Source organism: Centropristis striata, chromosome 14, assembly GCF_030273125.1.
Source record: "Centropristis striata isolate RG_2023a ecotype Rhode Island chromosome 14, C.striata_1.0, whole genome shotgun sequence".
Classification (NCBI taxonomy): Eukaryota; Metazoa; Chordata; class Actinopteri; order Perciformes; family Serranidae; genus Centropristis; species Centropristis striata.
Genome location: NC_081530.1, coordinates 29,407,814 through 29,430,237, shown reverse-complemented (window position 1 = coordinate 29,430,237; position 22,424 = coordinate 29,407,814). Strand labels below are relative to the sequence as shown.

The window sequence follows — 22,424 nt, the reverse complement described above, 5'->3', positions numbered from 1 at the left end:
CGCTCATGTCACTCTTATGTAGACACCTTCAAAATAAAGTGTTACCATATCTTGCTTAAGTCACAAAGGCATGTTCAAAAAATTGCCTAAGTCACATTTTATTTTGACTTAGGCATAATAAATCTGCTTAAGTCACACACTTGACATAGGCCATTATCTTAAAGGGGTAAAATCACATGATCTGATCAACTGAGGATGTAGGTGATTTTACCATAGGTGGCTGGCGTCATGAGGAGATGATTAAGGCAAAAAGAACAACAATTTTGACAAAAAATGAATTAGGCGATTATTTTAACAGTGTGACGATATAAAGATTATTATATGTCTATGCATGGCCCGGCCAAGGTGAAAACATGTTGGGGGTTTTCCTGATTGTTGAAGCACTGGCACTTACCACAACTTACACAAAACCAGAAAAATGATAGTGTACAATGTATTGCAAAAGCAAGGAGCTATTGCAAAACTCTCTAAAGTCTTTTAAAATATGGTGTCTTGCATTAATACAGCACGTACAAAACATAATTTCAATAAATAGACACAATTTATTTTTTGTCATCTCAAAATGTTCTAATACTCTACAAACAATCTTTGTGCAAGAAACTTGAATAACAGGGGGAAAATGAGGCTATATTTTGCATTATTTCTCACACATAACGGCAAAATTAGTGACAACAGAGACCAGTGTTTATTTTGATTTGTAGAAGTGTCTTATAAAATTGGAAAATGTCTGTGAAACTGTGAGTTGTCTTCACAGTTGTGTATGTTGTAAAATTACAAACTGAGCTTGCATTCAGTTGGCACATTCCTAAATGGTTTTAGAAATAGTGCTTCAAGAATCACTGTGTATAAGCAGTGAGAGAAAAATAACAATTTAAACATACTTTCAGCAGTAGTGGAATTGAACTGCAAGTAAGTTTATTATTTTAAATGCTCTAAAGTCTAAATTTGCACTTGTACTTTACTTAGTATTCCGATTTTATGCTTCTATTATCTATTATCCAATTCACAACATTTCAGAACCAAATATTATACTTTTAACTCTACGGCATTTATTTATTCATTGGTTACTTTGCAGATAAACACTTTACATACGATCAGTTTCTAATGTGTTGATCTACCCAGTAATTAAAGTAGGTAATTAGAGTTGAAATCAGTGATGTTTGGCAAATAGATAGATAGATAGATAGATAGATAGATAGATAGATAGATAGATAGATAGATAGATAGATAGATAGATAGATAGATAGATAGATAGCTAGATAGATAGATAGATAGATAGATAGATAGATAGATCATATGAAACTGTATTTATTATAAATACAGTTATTAATTATATTAATGTAATTTTACTGAAGTAGCATTTTGAATCCAGGACTTGTGACTATGGTATTTACACTTTTATTTAAGCAAAGGATCTGAGCACTTCTTCCACCACTGTGTAGCCTAGTTAAGTCCTTATTAGAGCAAATGCACATTGCAATACCACCACTTTTACTTTAGTATATAATCTCAATATTTCATTCATCACTGACGTTCAGGTTTAACATTTCAGTGGAAATTGAATAAAATTTAAGACATTAGTTCTGATCGGTATTTGCTATCAATTTCCCAATATTTTTCCTGATGTTTCCTGGAACTTGTGTGCCATATTTCTTATTGGTTAGCTCAGTTACTTCAGTGGTGGCCTGGCAACTTCTTAAAGCCCAGAATTAGTCCACTGCATGGGCTATGACCTGAGTATTTACAACCCTGCTACTCAATGTCCATTGTATCAGCTTTCAAGGCCACTTGACAATTACACAGCACCTGCACCACACCACGATTGTCTATTCTGTCTGTTATTACTGCTTCATCCCCCACTGTTTAGTTGTCAGAGGCTTGCTGGGAAAAACACCCGTCAGGATGACTGCAAAATGATAAGGGTTAGCAGCATCAGGAAACCAGAACGTTGCACTGCGAGTCCAAACCACTTACCGCTTCTTGTCACAGTTCATGCCAGCTGGAACCAGCAGAGATGAGACAGAGGCAGCTGTTTACACATTGCAAAATTGTTCTGGCTTCCCCTTCACTGCCACCACAAATTCTCCACAATTAGTCTTTAACATTGAAATGGACTTCTCTTTTTTTTCTTCCCCCAATTCCAGCTCACCACTCCCCTCTTGTTCTGTCTCTCTCTCACAGTAACATGTCCAACACATGAAAGGCATGGGATCCATCTTTTTCTGTAAATAAACCTTAAGAGCATAGGTTAATGTTAGGTTTTTGTTTGAATTAATAAAATCTTTCCTGCCACATGCCATCACACTGTACAATAACAAATAGTCTGGTTCATTACATACTGTCTATGCACTTCATGTGTTTTTTTATGCACACTGTTCATTGCACCTTATTTGTTTCACGGCACCAACATTTTTATACTGCATATTCATATTTATTCTGCACTGGAATTCTACTCCTTAATACATACTCCTTCTTTAGACACTTTATTTTTACATTACATCTTATTGTATTTTATTGTATTTTTATATTTTTTTGCTTGAAGTATGCCTAGGTTGTTCTTTTTATTTAATTGTGTTGTCATTGTCTCTGTGTGTAATGCTGCTGCTACACTGTAATTTCCCAGCTTGGGATAAATAAAGTCTATCTATCTATCTATCTATCTATCTATCTATCTATCTATCTATCTATCTATCTATCTATCTATCTATCTATCTATCTATCTATCTATCTATCTATCTATCTATCTATCTATCTATCTATCTATCTATCTATCTATCTATCTATCTATCTATCTATCTATCTATCTATCTATCTATCTATCTACCTACCTGATCATTAATTTTCCTTGATATTTAAAAAATGTATTCACTCCATGCTTGCCACTTTCTAAATTCACTCTGTGCTGGCTTCAATCGTGTCTATCTTTGATTCCTCCAGACCACTTTTCATTTGACCCTCTGCTCTTCTCTCTATAACTGACTGACCCTGACTGTATGTGGCACATCTGTCTATTTCTGTCTATCAGAGGGAAACAATTCCATCACACCATCCTTTTATCAGAGTATTTTGTGGTGTGCAGAGTAGATTGAGAAACACACATGAGGCCAGTGGTGTGGTTTCTCCCTTTGACGCTTGTCACTTCTCATACAGAAACTGGTCACTGCACCGCCGCATCATGTCTGTCATTTCTCTCATAGAAACACGAGCTGAGGCGGTTGCATGTGCTGTGATACTGTGTGTTCAGATAGTTGCAGGTGTTAATCACTAGTGTTCATGTCAACATATTAGTAACTTTGAACTAGGGTTGTCACGAAACTAAAATTTTCAACTCGATACCGATACTCAGGAAAATATTCGATACTCGATACCGTTTTCGATACCACAAGGATAAAAACAAAGACCCCAAAATTTAACAGAAATATTTTTAGCAACAAGAAAAATGCAACATGTAAAAATTAACAGAACCACAGGTTAAATATTCATAATAAAAAACAGTTCAGTTATACTTCAGATACTCGATACTTTGAAAATGAGTATTGTATCCGGATACAACGTTTTCGTATCGATACTTTTTTGAGTATCGATACTTTTGACACCCCTACTTTGAACTTTTACTTGTGTTGAAAAAAAGTGATAACCTTGCTCTAACTCAGAAATGAGTACTGTTTTGTACATTTTCAGATTTGCATGAGGGTCCATATTAATACGTAAACTCAAAAAAACTCGTAAACTCAATAAAGAGTGTATGTGTGATTTTGTCAAACCATTAAACCTGGGATGTTCCCAAATGATGATGGGCAGCTGGTTGACACAAACACACAGGGCGCACAAATCTGTACATTGCAATGTTGTAATATTTATGGTGAATAGCTTTATTGTATTTTTATGTTTACCATTAATATTAATTTAACATCCATAAAGGTGTGGAAATATTCAATTGGATTAGTTAGAGTTATCTGTGTGAATGTCTCACTTTCATGAGAAGGAAGATTAGAGAATTGACTGACAGAGACTGTTGAGTGTGCATTTGTATCTTTATTGGGATGAAGTATGAAACGGCCATTTCATGAATGGTCATAAAACTAAAGAGCATCTCAACTACTAAGGACAGGATGTACGAGATACACAAACAGAGGGCAAAGCTTCAGCACACAGTCTGTCATTCCAGTAAATGCCAGAGTTGAGGTGAGCACAGTGTTCATTTCCTGCAGTGTTGTCTGGCTGTGTCGGATGCCAAAAGACAAAGTTGACCACAGACCCATCAGACCACATCCAGCTGCCTTCTTTGTGGATGTCAGTGATTCCAATCCAGGTATATCCCTCAGCGTGATCAAAGTTCTTGACCAGGGATTTGACGAAATTCTGTTCCCCCTGACTGTGGATAGACACCAGGTTGGCTCTCTGTGACAAACAGTGGAGCTCTGCATCAGCCCAGGTCATGTCTGTGGCGACGTACTTGTAGCAGCGGCCGTTGAAGCTGTACCAGAACATGGGACAGTTGCCACGCTGAAGCTTCACTTGCTGGTCGTCTGAAGGAGGCTCAGCACCCAGAGCCAGACCAAACAAGAAGAGGAACAAGAGCATGTTGTGATCTCTCTGTCACAGGAGCAGGATGACAGGCTGTTGGTTGGATTGGAGATGATCTGCACCGTTGGATGTGATCAAGACCCTGAAGGAGACAGGCGACAGGCTGCTTTTCTTTTATATGCTTCAGAGAAGGTGTCTGCACTGTTGGCATACTATAATTGGTCAACTGAACTTGGCAAACACTTTCAGCTGTACGCAACCATACAGGATCTGAATTTAGGCCAAAAAAGATCCATCAGCTTACCAAGAGAGATCAAACAAATCATATTAATTAGTTTTTAGCTGCTTTTGTTTTTAAACCAGACTACACGAGGAAGTGTGAGAAGAATATTGCATTGTGTTGTTGATAAATGATCCTTAGAAGGACTTTAATTTTAAACATGAGGACATCCCTTTGACTTGTTTCCTGTAATGGATCAAAGATGCTGTAAAATCACAGTTCTCCCCTGTCCATTTGATTCATTATGAATAAAGATTTATTTGAGTGTTTACTGCTCCGATCCTGTCTGCTCTCTCTGTTAATACACTTTAAACTTTAAGCTGCTCTAACTGTGAAGTAAATGTTGAGTTTTGTGAACATCAGTAGATATTCACGTGTTGGACAGGTCGTGTCCTTGTGATCACAGCAGCTGTTACACTTGTGCTGTTCCCATATTTATATAACACACAGAGACTGAACCAGACGTGGAAAACAACTTTAATATTATGAATCAATTTAAATAGGCAGGTAAAATAACCTAACCCTAACTTCTTCTCTTCTTAAGAATGAACTTCCACTTTGTTGAACCCCTGAACATGGCACATTAACTTTTGTCACCTCAGAAATACTTAAATAAACAATATCTTACAATAAATAAGTAATACAGCACAACTATTCTGCTCTTTGAACACAATGAGCAGAGGTGTGTTTGTGCATGTGTGCGTCATGTACAGGTTGATAGTAAAAATGAGGACCACAAGGCCTTTCTATGACACTGAATATGAACAGACCATGGCTCTGATTCATCAGCTCTGTAGAGGTCAAAGAATCACTGACTTGGTTTCACAAAAAGCATCTTTAAATGAGATTACAGAGAGAGAATAGCACAGAGATCCTCTTGTGTACAAATGAAAAGCTGAACTCACAACAAAATAAAATCTGGTATGACAGGTAGTTCATGTTGGCTAATGTAATAAACTTTAGATGAATAGCTGTATAACACTCAGTATTCTCTACTTGTGCTATTAAACTGTATAATCTCCCTTTAAAAGGGAAATTCCACTTTAAGAATTTATGAATAAAGGGTCATGCTCTTGTGATGATGTCAAACACATTAAACACACACACCCACACACACACACACACACACACACACACACACACACTTGTGTATTTCTATAAGGAAAACTAATTGATATTATCTTAAAAGTGAGAATAATATTATGTACGATATAAACTTAACCCTTATCACACAGGATCATGTGCAAGTGTCAGAGATGGGAAAACAATGAATTTGTGTAAAAAAAAAAAATATATATATATATAATGTATGATTTTTAATTTAAAAAAAAAAAAAAAAATGAGGAATCCCATCTCTGATGCAATATTCACAGGAAATAATCTGCCTTAAAATTCATTCAAACTGCTGACTTTACACTAACATCTTGCAGTTATTGCATCCCCTGTTTGGGATATTTAAACCGTTTATCAGTTGTTGTGGACGTGTTATAGCGACACAAGGATATCATATGAAATAGCCATAAATATGTCACTTCGTCAGGGGTTTATTTAATGCTAGAAAAGGAATTCCTTAAACTTATAACAGCGGTCGTTGACACAGTATCAGAAATATGTTACGTTAAACTGAAAGTGCTTGTTTTAATTCCATTTCAGAATATGAAAAAAGTTGTTGTGAACACAGTGTTCATTTCCTCCAGCACCATTGTTTGGCTCTCCTGTATTCCAAAAGACAAAGTCCACTGCAGACCCATCAGACCACATCCAGCTGCCTTCTTCGTGGACGTCACTGAGTCCAGGCCAAGTGCGTTCTCTTCTTATTGCATCAAGTCTTTCAGTATTATTTCCATTTCAGAGCTGTAAGCTATTCTGAAAATATGATCTATAACCTTTTTAATTGTAAAATGAATTATACATATCTCAATGGGTCCAAATAAACTTTACTAAGTTATGTATGTAACAGTGTAAAGTGGTGGGGATGAAAATATGAGTATAACTGAACTTATGCTAAAGCAATAGCAATATAGTCATCATTAAATAATTTCATTTTATTCATGAGTGGAGTTATATTTCAGAAAGCACTCACACATTTGTATCTTTATACTGTACAGATTGTAAAACACTCTGAGCCAAATCTGTGATTTTGGGGGATACAAATACAGTTGAACTGAACTGAATGCAGTCACAATGCAGAACTACACAGCAACAGGTGGAAAGTCACTGGGTTGAATCTCACAAATAATGCTTGTTTATTAAGGACACATTATGCGAGATGCACAAACAAACGGTAATGTACGAGAACATGGACGGTCATTCCATTTTGAATCTGCGCCATGGTTTATGTGTCCACAGTGTTCCTCACCTCCACCATTGTCTGGCTGTCCTGTATTCCAAAAGACGAAGTTGACAACACACCCTTCAGACCACATCCACCTGCCTTCTTTGTGGATGTCAGTGAGTCCGATCCAGGTATATCCCTTAGCAGGGTCAAAGTTCTCAATCAGGGATTTGACAAAATTCTGTTCATCCGGACTGTGGATAGACACCAGGTTGGCTCTCTGTGACAAACAGTAGAGCTCTGCATCAGCCCAGCTCATGTCTGTGGCGACGTACTTGTAGCAGCGGCCGTTGAAGCTGTACCAGAACATGGGACAGTTAGCACGCTGAAGCTTCACTTGCTGGTTGTCTGAAGGAGGCTCAGCACCCAGAGCCAGACCAAACAAGAAGAGGAACAAGAGCATGTTGTGATCTCTCTGTCACAGGAGCAGGATGACAGGCTGTTGGTTGGATTGGAGATGATCTGCACCGTTGGATGTGATCAAGACCCTGAAGGAGACAGGCGACAGGCTGCTTTTCTTTTATATGCTTCAGAGAGGGTGTCTGCACTGTTGGCATACTATAATTGGTCAACTGAACTTGGCAAACACTTTCAGCTGTACGTAACCATACAGGATCTGAACGTACACCAAAGCTGTTTGTTTGTTTTTAGCTCTTTGTGTTTTCAAATCAGACTACACGAGGAAGTGTGAGAAGAATATTGCATTGTGTTGTTGATAAATGATCCTTAGAAGGACTTTAATTTTAAACATGAGGACATCCCTTTGACTTGTTACCTGTAATGGATCAAAGATGCTGTAAAATCACAGTTCTCCCCTGTCCATTTGATTCATTATGAATAAGTGAATAAAGATTTATTTGAGTGTTTACTGCTCCGATCCTGTCTGCTCTCTCTGTTAATACACTTTAAACTTTAAGCTGCTCTAACTGTGAAGTAAATGTTGAGTTTTGTGAACATCAGTAGATATTCACGTGTTGGACAGGTCGTGTCCTTGTGATCACAGCAGCTGTTACACTTGTGCTGTTCCCATATTTATATAACACACAGAGACTGAACCAGACGTGGAAAACAACTTTAATATTATGAATCAACTTAAATAGGCAGGTAAAATAACCTAACCCTAACTTCTTCTCTTCTTAAGAATTAACTTCCACTTTGTTGAACCCCTGAACATGGCACATTGACTTTTGTCACCTCAGAAATACTTAAATAAACAATATCTTACAATAAATAAGTAATACAGCACAACTATTCTGCTCTTTGAACACAATGAGCAGAGGTGTGTTTGTGCATGTGTGCGTCATGTACAGGTTGATAGTAAAAATGAGGACCACAAGGCCTTTCTATGACACTGAATATGAACAGACCATGGCTCTGATTCATCAGCTCTGTAGAGGTCAAAGAATCACTGACTTGGTTTCACAAAAAGCATCTTTAAAACGAGACTATGTAACTTTGCAGAGAATAAATAGCACAGAGATCCTCTTGTGTACAAATGAAAAGCTGAACTCACAACAAAATAAAATCTGGTATGACAGGTAGTTCATGTTGGCTAATGTAATAAACTTTAGATGAATAGCTGTATAACACTCAGTCTTCTCTACTTGTGCTATTAAACTGTATAATCTCCCTTTAAAAGGAAAATTCAACCTCAAGAATTTATGAATAAAGGGTCATGCTCTTGTGATGATGTCAAACACATTAAACACACACACCCACACACACACACACACACACACTTGTGTATTTCTATAAGGAAAACTAATTGATATTATCTTAAAAGTGAGAATATTATGTACGATATAAACTTAACCCTTATCACACAGGATCATGGGCAAGTGTCAGAGATGGGAAAACAATGAATTTGTGTAAAAAAAAAAATATATATATATATAATGTATGATTTTTAATTAAAAATAAAAATAAAAAAATGAGGAATCCCATCTCTGATGCAATATTCACAGGAAATAATCTGCCTTAAAATTCATTCAAACTGCTGACTTTACACTAACATCTTGCAGTTATTGCATCCCCTATTTGGGATATTTGAACCGTTTATCAGTTGTTGTGGACGTGTTATAGCGACACAAGGATATCATATGAAATAGCCATAAATATGTCACTTCGTCAGGGGTTTATTTAATGCTAGAAAAGGAATTCCTTAAACTTATAACAGCGGTCGTTGACACAGTATCAGAAATATGTTACGTTAAACTGAAAGTGCTTGTTTTAATTCCATTTCAGAATATGAAAAAAGTTGTTGTGAACACAGTGTTCATTTCCTCCAGCACCATTGTTTGGCTCTCCTGTATTCCAAAAGACAAAGTCCACTGCAGACCCATCAGACCACATCCAGCTGCCTTCTTCGTGGACGTCACTGAGTCCAGGCCAAGTGCGTTCTCTTCTTATTGCATCAAGTCTTTCAGTATTATTTCCATTTCAGAGCTGTAAGCTATTCTGAAAATATGATCTATAACCTTTTTAATTGTAAAATGAATTATACATATCTCAATGGGTCCAAATAAACTTTACTAAGTTATGTATGTAACAGTGTAAAGTGGTGGGGTTGAAAATATGAGTAAAACTGAACTTATGTTAAAGCAATAACAATATAGTCATCATCAAACAATTTCATTTTATTCATGAGTGGAGTTATATTTCAGAAAGCACTCACACATTTGTATCTTTAGACTGTACAGATTGTAAAACACTCTGAGCCAAATTTGTGATTTTGGGCGATACAAATACAGTTGAACTGAGCTGAATGCAGTCACAATGCAGAACTACACAGCAACAGGTGGAAAGTCACTGGGTTGAATCTGACAAAAACACCTTGTTTATTAAGGACACATTATGCGAGATGCACAAACAAACGGTAATGTACGAGAACATGGAATGTCATTCCATTTCAAATCTGCGCCATGGTTTATGTGTCCACAGTGTTCCTCACCTCCACCATTGTCTGGCTGTCCTGTATTCCAAAAGACATATTTGACAACACACCCTTCAGACCACATCCACCTGCCTTCTTTGTGGATGTCAGTGAGTCCGATCCAGGTATATCCCTTAGCAGGGTCAAAGTTCTCAGTCAGGGATTTGACAAAATTCTGTTCCCCCTGACTGTGGATAGACACCAGGTTGGCTCTCTGTGACAAACAGTGGAGCTCTGCATCAGCCCAGCTCATGTCTGTGGCGACGTACTTGTAGCAGCGGCCGTTGAAGCTGTACCAGAACATGGGACAGTTGCCACGCTGAAGCGTCACTTGCTGGTCGTCTGAAGGAGGCTCAGCACCCAGAGCCAGACCAAACAAGAAGAGGAACAAGAGCATGTTGTGATCTCTCTGTCACAGGAGCAGGATGACAGGCTGTTGGTTGGATTGGAGATGATCTGCAGCGTTGGATGTGATCAAGACCCTGAAGGAGACAGGCGACAGGCTGCTTTTCTTTTATATGCTTCAGAGAGGGTGTCTGCACTGTTGGCATACTATAATTGGTCAACTGAACTTGGCAAACACTTTCAGCTGTACGTAACCATACAGGATCTGAACGTACACCAAAGCTGTTTGTTTGTTTTTAGCTCTTTGTGTTTTCAAATCAGACTACACGAGGAAGTGTGAGAAGAATATTGCATTGTGTTGTTGATAAATGATCCTTAGAAGGACTTTAATTTTAAACATGAGGACATCCCTTTGACTTGTTTCCTGTAATGGATCAAAGATGCTGTAAAATCACAGTTCTCCCCTGTCCATTTGATTCATTATGAATAAGTGAATAAAGATTTATTTGAGTGTTTACTGCTCTGATCCTGTCTGCTCTCTCTGTTAATACACTTTAAACTTTAAGCTGCTCTAACTGTGAAGTAAATGTTGAGTTTTGTGAACATCAGTAGATATCCACGTGTTGGACAGGTCGTGTCCTTGTGATCACAGCAGCTGTTACACTTGTGCTGTTCCCATATTTATATAACACACAGAGACTGAACCAGACGTGGAAAACAACTTTAATATTATGAATCAACTTAAATAGGCAGGTAAAATAACCTAACCCTAACTTCTTCTCTTCTTAAGAATTAACTTCCACTTTGTTGAACCCCTGAACATGGCACATTGACTTTTGTCACCTCAGAAATACTTAAATAAACAATATCTTACAATAAATAAGTAATACAGCACAACTATTCTGCTCTTTGAACACAATGAGCAGAGGTGTGTTTGTGCATGTGTGCGTCATGTACAGGTTGATAGTAAAAATTAGGACCACAAGGCCTTTCTATGACACTGAATATGAACAGACCATGGCTCTGATTCATCAGCTCTGTAGAGGTCAAAGAATCACTGACTTGGTTTCACAAAAAGCATCTTTAAAACGAGACTATGTAACTTTGCAGAGAATAAATAGCACAGAGATCCTCTTGTGTACAAATGAAAAGCTGAACTCACAACAAAATAAAATCTGGTATGACAGGTAGTTCATGTTGGCTAATGTAATAAACTTTAGATGAATAGCTGTATAACACTCAGTCTTCTCTACTTGTGCTATTAAACTGTATAATCTCCCTTTAAAAGGAAAATTCCACTTCAAGAATTTATGAATAAAGGGTGATGCTCTTCTGATGATGTCAAACACATTAAACCTGTTGTTTTTCCCAATTTAACACACACACACACACACACACACACACACACACACACACACTTGTGTATTTCCATAAGGAAAACTAATTGATATTATCTTAAAAGTGAGAATATTATTTACGATATAAACCTAACCCTTATCACACAGGATCATGTGCAAGTGTCAGAGAGGGGAAAACAATGAATTTGTGTAAAAAAGAAAAAAATATAATGTATGATTTTTAATTAAAAAAAAAAAAAAGAGGAATCCCATCTCTGATGCAGTATTCACAGGAAATAATCTGCCTTAAAATTCATTCAAACTGCTGACTTTACACTAACATCTTGCAGTTATTGCATCCCCTATTTGGGATATTTAAACCGTTTATCAGTTGTTGTGGACGTGTTATAGCGACACAAGGATATCATATGAAATAGCCATAAATATGTCACTTCGTCAGGGGTTTATTTAATGCTAGAAAAGGAATTCCTTAAACTTATAACAGCGGTCGTTGACACAGTATCAGAAATATGTTACGTTAAACTGAAAGTGCTTGTTTTTAAGTTCCATAACATTCAGAGTGCCATCCATGATTCTGATCCCTTTCTACTGTACAACCCAACACATTACTGGTCAAATATAGTTGCCATTAATAATGCTGTGCCCTGGGCCAGATGAAACTACCTTACACCACTACTGAGCTGTCTTTGAAAGAGACTTTTTAATGTAAACATTAGTTGTGTTTAAAAGTGGGTCTTTACTTTCTGCCTTGTAATGGATCAAATATGCTTTAAAACGCTGTTCTCTCTGTCCATTTGATTCCTTTTGATCTCTGAAATGACAATGAATTTTGTGGCACAAACATTTCCGCTTTGTTGCACTTCACCCACCAACAGAGCCTCAGTGACAATATTTGAATATTTGAAATATGTGTAAGTCTGTGCTGTTCCCCTGTTTGATTAACACACAGAGAGGAGAAAGACATGGGAATATAATTTAATAATAAAATCAACACAAACAAGCAGGTAAACAAATCGAAGGGTAAAATCTTTTCATATGATTATGGTTTACTCATAAATCTAGATCTGTTCAGATATTTCTTTGTTGCACAATGAATGAAAATACACTGATCATGATCTGAAAATGGTCAGCACCAGTGGTCAGGTGAACAGTGACCAGGTTCAATCAGACATATGTAACTATCTCAGGTGCTAAGGATGAATTATACGAGAAGCACAAACAGAGGGAAGAGTTGCAGAACATAGCCCGTCATTCCATTTCAGAGTCCCAGGGTAGTTGTTGTGAACACAGTGTTCATATGGTCCTCCAAGACCATTGTTTGGCTCTCCTGTTTTCCAAAAGACAAAGTCCACTGCAGTCCCATCAGACCACATCCAGCTGCCTTCTTTGTGGACGTCACTGAGTCCGATCCATGTCATCCCCTCAGCATGATCAAAGTTCTTTATCAGGGATTTGACAAAATTCTGTTCATCCAGACTGTGGAGAGACACCAGGTTGGCTCTCTGTGACACACAGTGGAGCTCTGCATCAGCCCAGCTCATTTGTGTGGCGACGTACTTGTAGCAGCGGCCGTTGAAGCTGTACCAGAACATGGGACAGTTAGCACGCTGAAGCTTCACTTGCTGGTCGTCTGAAGGAGGCTCAGCACCCAGAGCCAGACCAAACAAGAAGAGGAACAAGAGCATGTTGTGATCTCTCTGTCACAGGAGCAGGATGACAGGCTGTTGGTTGGATTGGAGATGATCTGCAGCGTTGGATGTGATCAAGACCCTGAAGGAGACAGGCGACAGGCTGCTTTTCTTTTATATGCTTCAGAGAGGGTGTCTGCACTGTTGGCATACTATAATTGGTCAACTGAACTTGGCAAACACTTTCAGCTGTACGTAACCATACAGGATCTGAATTTAGGCCAAAAAAGATCCACCAGCTTACCAAGAGAGATCAAACAAATCATATTAATTCGTTTTTAGCTGTTTTTGTTTTTAAACCAGACTACACAAGGAAATGTGAGAAGAATATTGCATTGTGATCCTTAGAAGGACTTTAATTTTAAACATGAGGACATCCCTTTGACTTATTTCCTGTAATGGATCAAAGATGCTGTAAAATCACAGTTCTCCCCTGTCCATTTGATTCATTATGATATTAACTTAGTGTTTAATGATGATGAATACATGAGGGACAAACATTTCTTCTTGATTGCACTTTACCTCCCACGGAGCCTCAGGGAGACAATATTTAAAATGTGAATAAAGATTTATTTGAGTGTTTACTGCTCTGATCCTGTCTGCTCTCCCTGTTAATACGCTTTATACAAACTCTAAGCTGCTCTAACTGTGAATTAAATGTTGAGTTTTGTGAACATCAGTAGATATTCACGTGTTGGACAGGTCGTGTCCTTGTGATCACAGCAGCTGTTACACTTGTGCTGTTCCCATATTTATATAACACACAGAGACTGAACCAGACGTGGAAAACAACTTTAATATTATGAATCAACTTAAACAGGCAGGTAAAATATGTAGAATCAAATATCTTCACATAACGATGAAGCTTATTCTTTTTATATGACATTTTTCTTTTTGCACAGTAAAGGAAAGACTGATTCTGATTTAAAATGGTCAGGTTCAATCAGACATATGCAACGTTTTCACATGCAAATGACAAGTTATACAAGACGCACAGACAGAGGGATAAGTTACAGAACAGAGATTTCACATCTGTAAAATAGTTGTAGTGAACACAGTGTTTATATTCTCTATAGCTGTCTGGCTGTTCTGTACTCAAAAAGTCTTTTAGAAAAGACTTTTTAATGTTAACATAAGGACTAGGCTACTCATAACATTACAGTTCTGTTTAAAAGTGGGTCTTCAGTTTTAGATCCTCTTTGAATTATTTCCTGTAATGAATCAAAGATGGTCAAAAGTGACAGATCCCCGTTCATTTAATTCATCATGATCTTAGCTAGGCATTGAATCCATGATGACACTGTAAATAAATTATCATAAGTAAGTGTGTTAGATAGGTAGTGTATTTGTGTTAACAGCAGCTGTTACAATATAAACATTTAAATCCACACAAACGCATGAAAAGTATGTAGAATAAATGGTTTCGTCATTACTCTTTACTGCAATGCTAATTCTGGCAATATTACATTTTTATATAAGAGAATTTAGGGGGAAATAAATAAATATTATTATTATTATTGTTATTATTATTATTATTATTATCATTATTATTAATAAATCACCTCTGTACACGTGTATATCCCTGCTTTGAAATTGAAGTCAAAAATAAAAAACAGCTTTACACAGTCATGAAAACAGCCGATAAAACACTAACTACTCTTTCCTGTTGGTTTCCTGTCCATTACAGCATTTGCCCCCTGAGGAAAGAGACGAGTGTCATCACACTAACTTGCTCTCTGCTGCCCTCAAGTGGCCACAAAACATAACAACACTTTTACATTCCAGCATTGCAGCTTTAAATCACAAACCTCTAAAAACAATATCCTACAATAAATAAGTAATACAGCACAACTATTCTGCTCTTTGAACACAATGAGCAGAGGTGTGTTTGTGCATGTGTGCGTCATGTACAGGTTGATAGTAAAAATGAGGACCACAAGGCCTTTCTATGACACTGAATATGAACAGACCATGGCTCTGATTCATCAGCTCTGTAGAGGTCAAAGAATCACTGACTTGGTTTCACAAAAAGCATCTTTAAATGAGATTATAGAGAGAGAATAGCACAGAGATCCTCTTGTGTACAAATGAAAAGCTGAACTCACAACAAAATAAAATCTGGTATGACAGGTAGTTCATGTTGGCTAATGTAATGAACTTTAGATGAATAGCTGTATAACACTCAGTCTTCTCTACTTATGCTATTAAACTGTATAATCTCCCTTTAAAAGGAAAAATCCACTTTAAGAATTTATGAATAAAGGGTCATGCTCTTGTGATGGTGTCAAACCATTAAACCTGTTGTTTTTCCCAATTTAAAACACACACACACACACACACACACACACACACACACACACACACACACACACACTTATTTATTTATATGAGGAAAACTAACTGATATTATCTTAAAAGTGAGAGTATTTTTTGACAATATAAACCTAAACCTTATCTTACAGGATCACGGCCAAGTTTCAGAGAGGACAAAACAGTGAACATTGAAAACACAATTCTTGTGGAGAAAAAAAAACTATTTATAATGTATGATTGCTGATTTAAAAAAAAAAACATACTTTAATAATAAAATCAACACAAACAAGCAGGTAAACAAATCGAAGGGTAAAATCTTTTCATATGATTATGGTTTACTCATAATGCTAGATCTGTTTAGATATTTCTTTTTTGCACAATGAAGGACAATACATTGATCATGATGATCTGAAAATGGTCAGCATCAGTGGTCAGGTGAACAGTGACCAGGTTCAATCAGACATATGTAACTATCTCAGGTGCTAAGGACGAGTTGTACGAGAAGCACAAACAGAGGCATAGATTACAGAACATTGCCCGTCATTCCATTTTAGAGTCTGATGATAGTTGGTGAGAACACAGTGTTCATTTCCTCCATGATTGTTTGGCTCTCCTGTTTTCCAAAAGACAAAGTCCACTGCAGTCCCATCAGACCACATCCACCTGCCTTCTTTGTGGAGGTCACTGAGTCCGATCCATGTCACCCCCTCAGCATGATCAAAGTTCTTGATCAGGGATTTGACGAAATTCTGTTCCCCCTGACTGTGGATAGACACCAGGTTGGCTCCCTCTGACACACAGTGGAGCTCTGCATCAGCCCAGGTCATGTCTGTGGCGACGTACTTGTAGCAGCGGCCGTTGAAGCTGTACCAGAACATGGGACAGTTGCCACGCTGAAGCTTCACTTGCTGGTCGTCTGAAGGAGGCTCAGCACCCAGAGCCAGACCAAACAAGAAGAGGAACAAGAGCATGTTGTGATCTCTCTGTCACAGGAGCAGGATGACAGGCTGCTGGTTGGATTGGAGATGATCTGCAGCGTTGGATGTGATCAAGACCCTGAAGGAGACAGGCGACAGGCTGCTTTTCTTTTATATGCTTCAGAGAGGGTGTCTGCACTGTTGGCATACTATAATTGGTCAACTGAACTTGGCAAACACTTTCAGCTGTACGTAACCATACAGGATCTGAATTTATGCCAAAAAAGATCCACCAGCTTACCAAGAGAGATCAAACAAATCATATTAATTCGTTTTTAGCTGTTTTTGTTTTTAAACCAGACTACACAAGGAAATGTGAGAAGAATATTGCATTGTGTTGTTGATAAATGATCCTTAGAGGGACTTTTAGACTTTTAGAGGGAATTTTAAACAACATCCCTTTGACTTGTTTCCTGTAATGGATCAAAGATGCTGTGAAATCACAGTTCTCCCCTGTCCATTTGATTCATAATGATATTAACTTAGTGTTTAATGATGATGAATACATGAGGGACAAACATTTCTTCTTGATTGCACTTTACCTCCCACAGAGCCTCAGGGAGACAATATTTAAAATGTGAATAAAGATTTATTTGAGTGTTTACTGCTCCGATCCTGTCTGCTCTCTCTGTTAATACACTTTAAACTTTAAGCTGCTCTAACTGTGAAGTAAATGTTGAGTTTTGTGAACATCAGTAGATATTCACGTGTTGGACAGGTCGTGTCCTTGTGATCACAGCAGCTGTTACACTTGTGCTGTTCCCATATTTATATAACACACAGAGACTGAACCAGACGTGGAAAACAACTTTAATATTATGAATCAACTTAAATAGGCAGGTAAAATAACCTAACCCTAACTTCTTCTCTTCTTAAGAATGAACTTCCACTTTGTTGAACCCCTGAACATGGCACATTGGCTTTTGTCACCTCAGAAATACTTAAATAAACAATATCTTACAATAAATAAGTAATACAGCACAACTATTCTGCTCTTTGAACACAATGAGCAGAGGTGTGTTTGTGCATGTGTGCGTCATGTACAGGTTGATAGTGAAAATGAGGACCACAAGGCCTTTCTATGACTCTGAATATGAACAGACCATGGCTCTGATTCATCAGCTCTGTAGAGGTCAAAGAATCACTGACTTGGTTTCACAAAAAGCATCTTTAAATGAGATTATGTAACTTTGCAGAGAATAAATAGCACAGTGATCCTCTTGTGTACAAATGAAAAGCTGAACTCACAACAAAATAAAATCTGGTATGACAGGTAGTTCATGTTGGCTAATGTAATGAACTTTAGATGAATAGCTGTATAACACTCAGTCTTCTCTACTTGTGCTATTAAACTGTATAATCTCCCTCTAAAAGGAAAATTCCACTTCAAGAATTTATGAATAAAGGGTCATGCTCTTGTGATGATGTCAAACACATTAAACACACACACCCACACACACACACACACACACACACACACACACACACACACACACACACACACACACACACACACTTGTGTATTTCTATAAGGAAAACTAATTGATATTATCTTAAAAGTGAGAATATTATTTACGATATAAACCTAACCCTTATCACACAGGATCATGTGCAAGTGTCAGAGAGGGGAAAACAATGAATTTGTGTAAAAAAAAAAAAAGGATAATGTATAATTTTTAATCAAAAAAAAAAAAAAAAAAAAGAGGAATCCCATCTCTGATGCAATATTCACAGGAAATAATCTGCCTTAAAATTCATTCAAACTGCTGACTTTACACTAACATCTTGCAGTTATTGCATCCCCTATTTGGGATATTTAAACCGTTTATCAGTTGTTGTGGACGTGTTATAGCGACACAAGGATATCATATGAAATAGCCATAAATATGTCACTTCGTCAGGGGTTTATTTAATGCTAGAAAAGGAATTCCTTAAACTTATTACAGCGGTCGTTGATACAGTATGAGAAATATGTTACGTTAAACTGAAAGTGCTTGTTTTAAAGTTCCATAACCTTCAATGTGCCATCCATGATTCTGATCCCTTTCTACTGTACAACCCAACACATTACTGGTCAAATATAGTTGCCATTAATAATGCTGTGCCCTGGGCCAGATGAAACTACCTTACACCACTACTGAGCTGTCTTTGAAAGAGACTTTTTAATGTAAACATTAGTTGTGTTTAAAAATGGGTCTTTACTTTCTGCCTTGTAATGAATCAAATATGCTTTAAAACGCTGTTCTCTCTGTCCATTTGATTCCTTTTGATCTCTGAAATGACAATGAATTTTGTGGCACAAACATTTCCGCTTTGTTGCACTTCACCCACCAACAGAGCCTCAGTGACAATATTTGAATATTTGAAATATGTGTAAGTCTGTGCTGTTCCCCTGTTTAATTAACACACAGAGAGGAGAAAGACATGGAAATATACTTTAATAATAAAATCAACACAAACAAGCAGGTAAACAAATCGAAGGGTAAAATGTTTTCATATGATTACAGTTTACTCATAATGCTAGATCTGTTCAGATATTTCTTTGTTGCACAATGAATGACAATACACTGATCATGATCTGAAAATGGTCAGCATCAGTGGTCAGGTGAACAGTGACCAGGTTCAATCAGACATATGTAACTATCTCAGGTGCTAAGGATGAATTATACGAGAAGCACAAACAGAGGGAAAAGTTGCAGAACATTGCCCGTCATTCCATTTCAGAGTCCCAGGGTAGTTGTTGTGAACACAGTGTTCATATGGTCCTCCAAGACCATTGTTTGGCTCTCCTGTTTTCCAAAAGACAAAGTCCACTGCAGTCCCATCAGACCACATCCACCTGCCTTCTTTGTGTACGTCACTGAGTCCGATCCATGTCATCCCCTCAGCATGATCAAAGTTCTTTATCAGGGATTTGACAAAATTCTGTTCATCCAGACTGTGGAGAGACACCAGGTTGGCTCTCTGTGACACACAGTGGAGCTCTGCATCAGCCCAGGTCATGTCTGTGGCGATGTACTTGTAGCAGCGGCCGTTGAAGCTGTACCAGAACATGGGACAGTTAGCACGCTGAAGCTTCACTTGCTGGTCGTCTGAAGGAGGCTCAGCACCCAGAGCCAGACCAAACAAGAAGAGGAACAAGAGCATGTTGTGATCTCTCTGTCACAGGAGCAGGATGACAGGCTGTTGGTTGGATTGGAGATGATCTGCAGCGTTGGATGTGATCAAGACCCTGAAGGAGACAGGCGACAGGCTGCTTTTCTTTTATATGCTTCAGAGAGGGTGTCTGCACTGTTGGCATACTATAATTGGTCAACTGAACTTGGCAAACACTTTCAGCTGTACGTAACCATACAGGATCTGAATTTAGGCCAAAAAAGATCCACCAGCTTACCAAGAGAGATCAAACAAATCATATTAATTAGTTTTTAGCTGTTTTTGTTTTTAAACCAGACTACACAAGGAAATGTGAGAAGAATATTGCATTGTGATCCTTAGAAGGACTTTAATTTTAAACATGAGGACATCCCTTTGACTTGTTTCCTGTAATGGATCAAAGATGCTGTAAAATCACAGTTCTCCCCTGTCCATTTGATTCATTATGATATTAACTTAGTGTTTAATGATGATGAATACATGAGGGACAAACATTTCTTCTTGATTGCACTTTACCTCCCACGGAGCCTCAGGGAGACAATATTTAAAATGTGAATAAAGATTTATTTGAGTGTTTACTGCTCTGATCCTGTCTGCTCTCCCTGTTAATACACTTTATACAAACTCTAAGCTGCTCTAACTGTGAATTAAATGTTGAGTTTTGTGAACATCAGTAGATATTCACGTGTTGGACAGGTCGTATCCTTGTGATCACAGCAGCTGTTACACTTGTGCTGTTCCCATATTTATATAACACACAGAGACTGAACCAGACGTGGAAAACAACTTTAATATTATGAATCAACTTAAATAGGCAGGTAAAATATGTAGAATCAAATATCTTCACATAATGATGAAGCTTATTCTTTTTATATGACATTTTTCTTTTTGCACAGTAAAGGAAAGACTGATTCTGATTTAAAATGGTCAGGTTCAATCAGACATATGCAACGTTTTCACATGCAAATGACAAGTTATACAAGACGCACAGACAGAGGGATAAGTTACAGAACAGAGATTTCACATCTGTAAAATAGTTGTAGTGAACACAGTGTTTATATTCTCTATAGCTGTCTGGCTGTTCTGTACTCAAAAAGTCTTTTAGAAAAGCCTTTTTAATGTTAACATAAGGACTAGGCTACTCATAACATTACAGTTCTGTTTAAAAGTGGGTCTTCAGTTTTAGATCCTCGTTGAATTATTTCCTGTAATGAATCAAAGATGGTCAAAAGTGACAGATCCCCGTTCATTTAATTCATCATGATCTTAGCTAGGCATTGAATCCATGATGACACTGTAAATAAATTATCATAAGTAAGTGTGTTAGATAGGTAGTGTATTTGTGTTAACAGCAGCTGTTACAATATAAACATTTAAATCCACACAAACGCATGAAAAGTATGTAGAATAAATGGTTTCGTCATTACTCTTTACTGCAATGCTAATTCTGGCAATATTACATTTTTATATAAGAGAATTTAGGGGGAAATAAATAAATATTATTATTATTATTGTTATTATTATTATTATTATTATTATTAATAAATCACCTCTGTACACGTGTATATCCCTGCTTTGAAATTGAAGTCAAAAATAAAAAAACAGCTTTACACAGTCATGACAACAGCCGATAAAACACTAACTACTCTTTCCTGTTGGTTTCCTGTCCATTACAGCATTTGCCACCTGAGGAAAGAGACGAGCGTCATCACACTAACTTGCTCTCTGCTGCCCTCAAGTGGCCACAAAACATAACAACACTTTTACATTCCAGCATTGCAGCTTTAAATCACAAACCTCTAAAAACAATATCCTACAATAAATAAGTAATACAGCACAACTATTCTGCTCTTTGAACACAATGAGCAGAGGTGTGTTTATGCATGTGTGCGTCATGTACAGGTTGATAGTAAAAATGAGGACCACAAGGCCTTTCTATGACACTGAATATGAACAGACCATGGCTCTGATTCATCAGCTCTGTAGAGGTCAAAGAATCACTGACTTGGTTTCACAAAAAGCATCTTTAAAACGAGACTATGTAACTTTGCAGAGAATAAATAGCACAGAGATCCTCTTGTGTACAAATGAAAAGCTGAACTCACAACAAAATAAAATCTGGTATGACAGGTAGTTCATGTTAGCTAATGTAATGAACTTTAGATGAATAGCTGTATAACACTCAGTCTTCTCTACTTGTGCTATTAAACTGTATAATCTCCCTTTAAAAGGAAAAATCCACTTTAAGAATTTATGAATAAAGGGTCATGCTCTTGTGATGGTGTCAAACCATTAAACCTGTTGTTTTTCCCAATTTAAAACACACACACACACACACACACACACACACACACACTTATTTATTTATATGAGGAAAACTAACTGATATTATCTTAAAAGTGAGAGTATTTTTTGACAATATAAACCTAAACCTTATCTTACAGGATCACGGCCAAGTTTCAGAGAGGACAAAACAGTGAACATTGAAAACACAATTCTTGTGGAGAAAAAAA

At 37.3% G+C, this 22,424-nt stretch overlaps 6 protein-coding genes across 6 annotated transcripts; all 6 read right to left on the bottom strand.

The window, feature by feature from the left end:
* Window positions 1–4,062: 4,062 nt before the first annotated feature.
* LOC131985431 (lactose-binding lectin l-2-like) lies at window positions 4,063–4,595 on the bottom strand. The gene has a single exon (XM_059350546.1). The coding sequence runs from the start codon at window positions 4,582–4,584 to the stop codon at window positions 4,102–4,104; it is 483 nt and encodes a 160-aa protein (XP_059206529.1). The 5' UTR covers window positions 4,585–4,595; the 3' UTR covers window positions 4,063–4,101.
* Window positions 4,596–7,056: 2,461 nt separating this feature from the next.
* Window positions 7,057–7,545, bottom strand: LOC131985000 (lactose-binding lectin l-2-like). The gene has a single exon (XM_059350000.1). The coding sequence runs from the start codon at window positions 7,543–7,545 to the stop codon at window positions 7,057–7,059; it is 489 nt and encodes a 162-aa protein (XP_059205983.1).
* A 2,437-nt stretch (window positions 7,546–9,982) lies between these two features.
* LOC131984994 (lactose-binding lectin l-2-like) lies at window positions 9,983–10,471 on the bottom strand. Its single transcript, XM_059349993.1, has one exon. The coding sequence runs from the start codon at window positions 10,469–10,471 to the stop codon at window positions 9,983–9,985; it is 489 nt and encodes a 162-aa protein (XP_059205976.1).
* Window positions 10,472–12,792: 2,321 nt separating this feature from the next.
* On the bottom strand, window positions 12,793–13,462 carry LOC131984989 (lactose-binding lectin l-2-like). Its single transcript, XM_059349988.1, has one exon. It carries the CDS (start codon window positions 13,460–13,462, stop codon window positions 12,968–12,970), a length of 495 nt encoding a protein of 164 aa, XP_059205971.1. The 3' UTR covers window positions 12,793–12,967.
* A 2,798-nt stretch (window positions 13,463–16,260) lies between these two features.
* Window positions 16,261–16,749, bottom strand: LOC131984993 (lactose-binding lectin l-2-like). Its single transcript, XM_059349992.1, has one exon. It carries the CDS (start codon window positions 16,747–16,749, stop codon window positions 16,261–16,263), a length of 489 nt encoding a protein of 162 aa, XP_059205975.1.
* A 2,464-nt stretch (window positions 16,750–19,213) lies between these two features.
* Window positions 19,214–19,902, bottom strand: LOC131984988 (lactose-binding lectin l-2-like). The gene has a single exon (XM_059349986.1). It carries the CDS (start codon window positions 19,900–19,902, stop codon window positions 19,408–19,410), a length of 495 nt encoding a protein of 164 aa, XP_059205969.1. The 3' UTR covers window positions 19,214–19,407.
* Window positions 19,903–22,424: the final 2,522 nt, after the last annotated feature.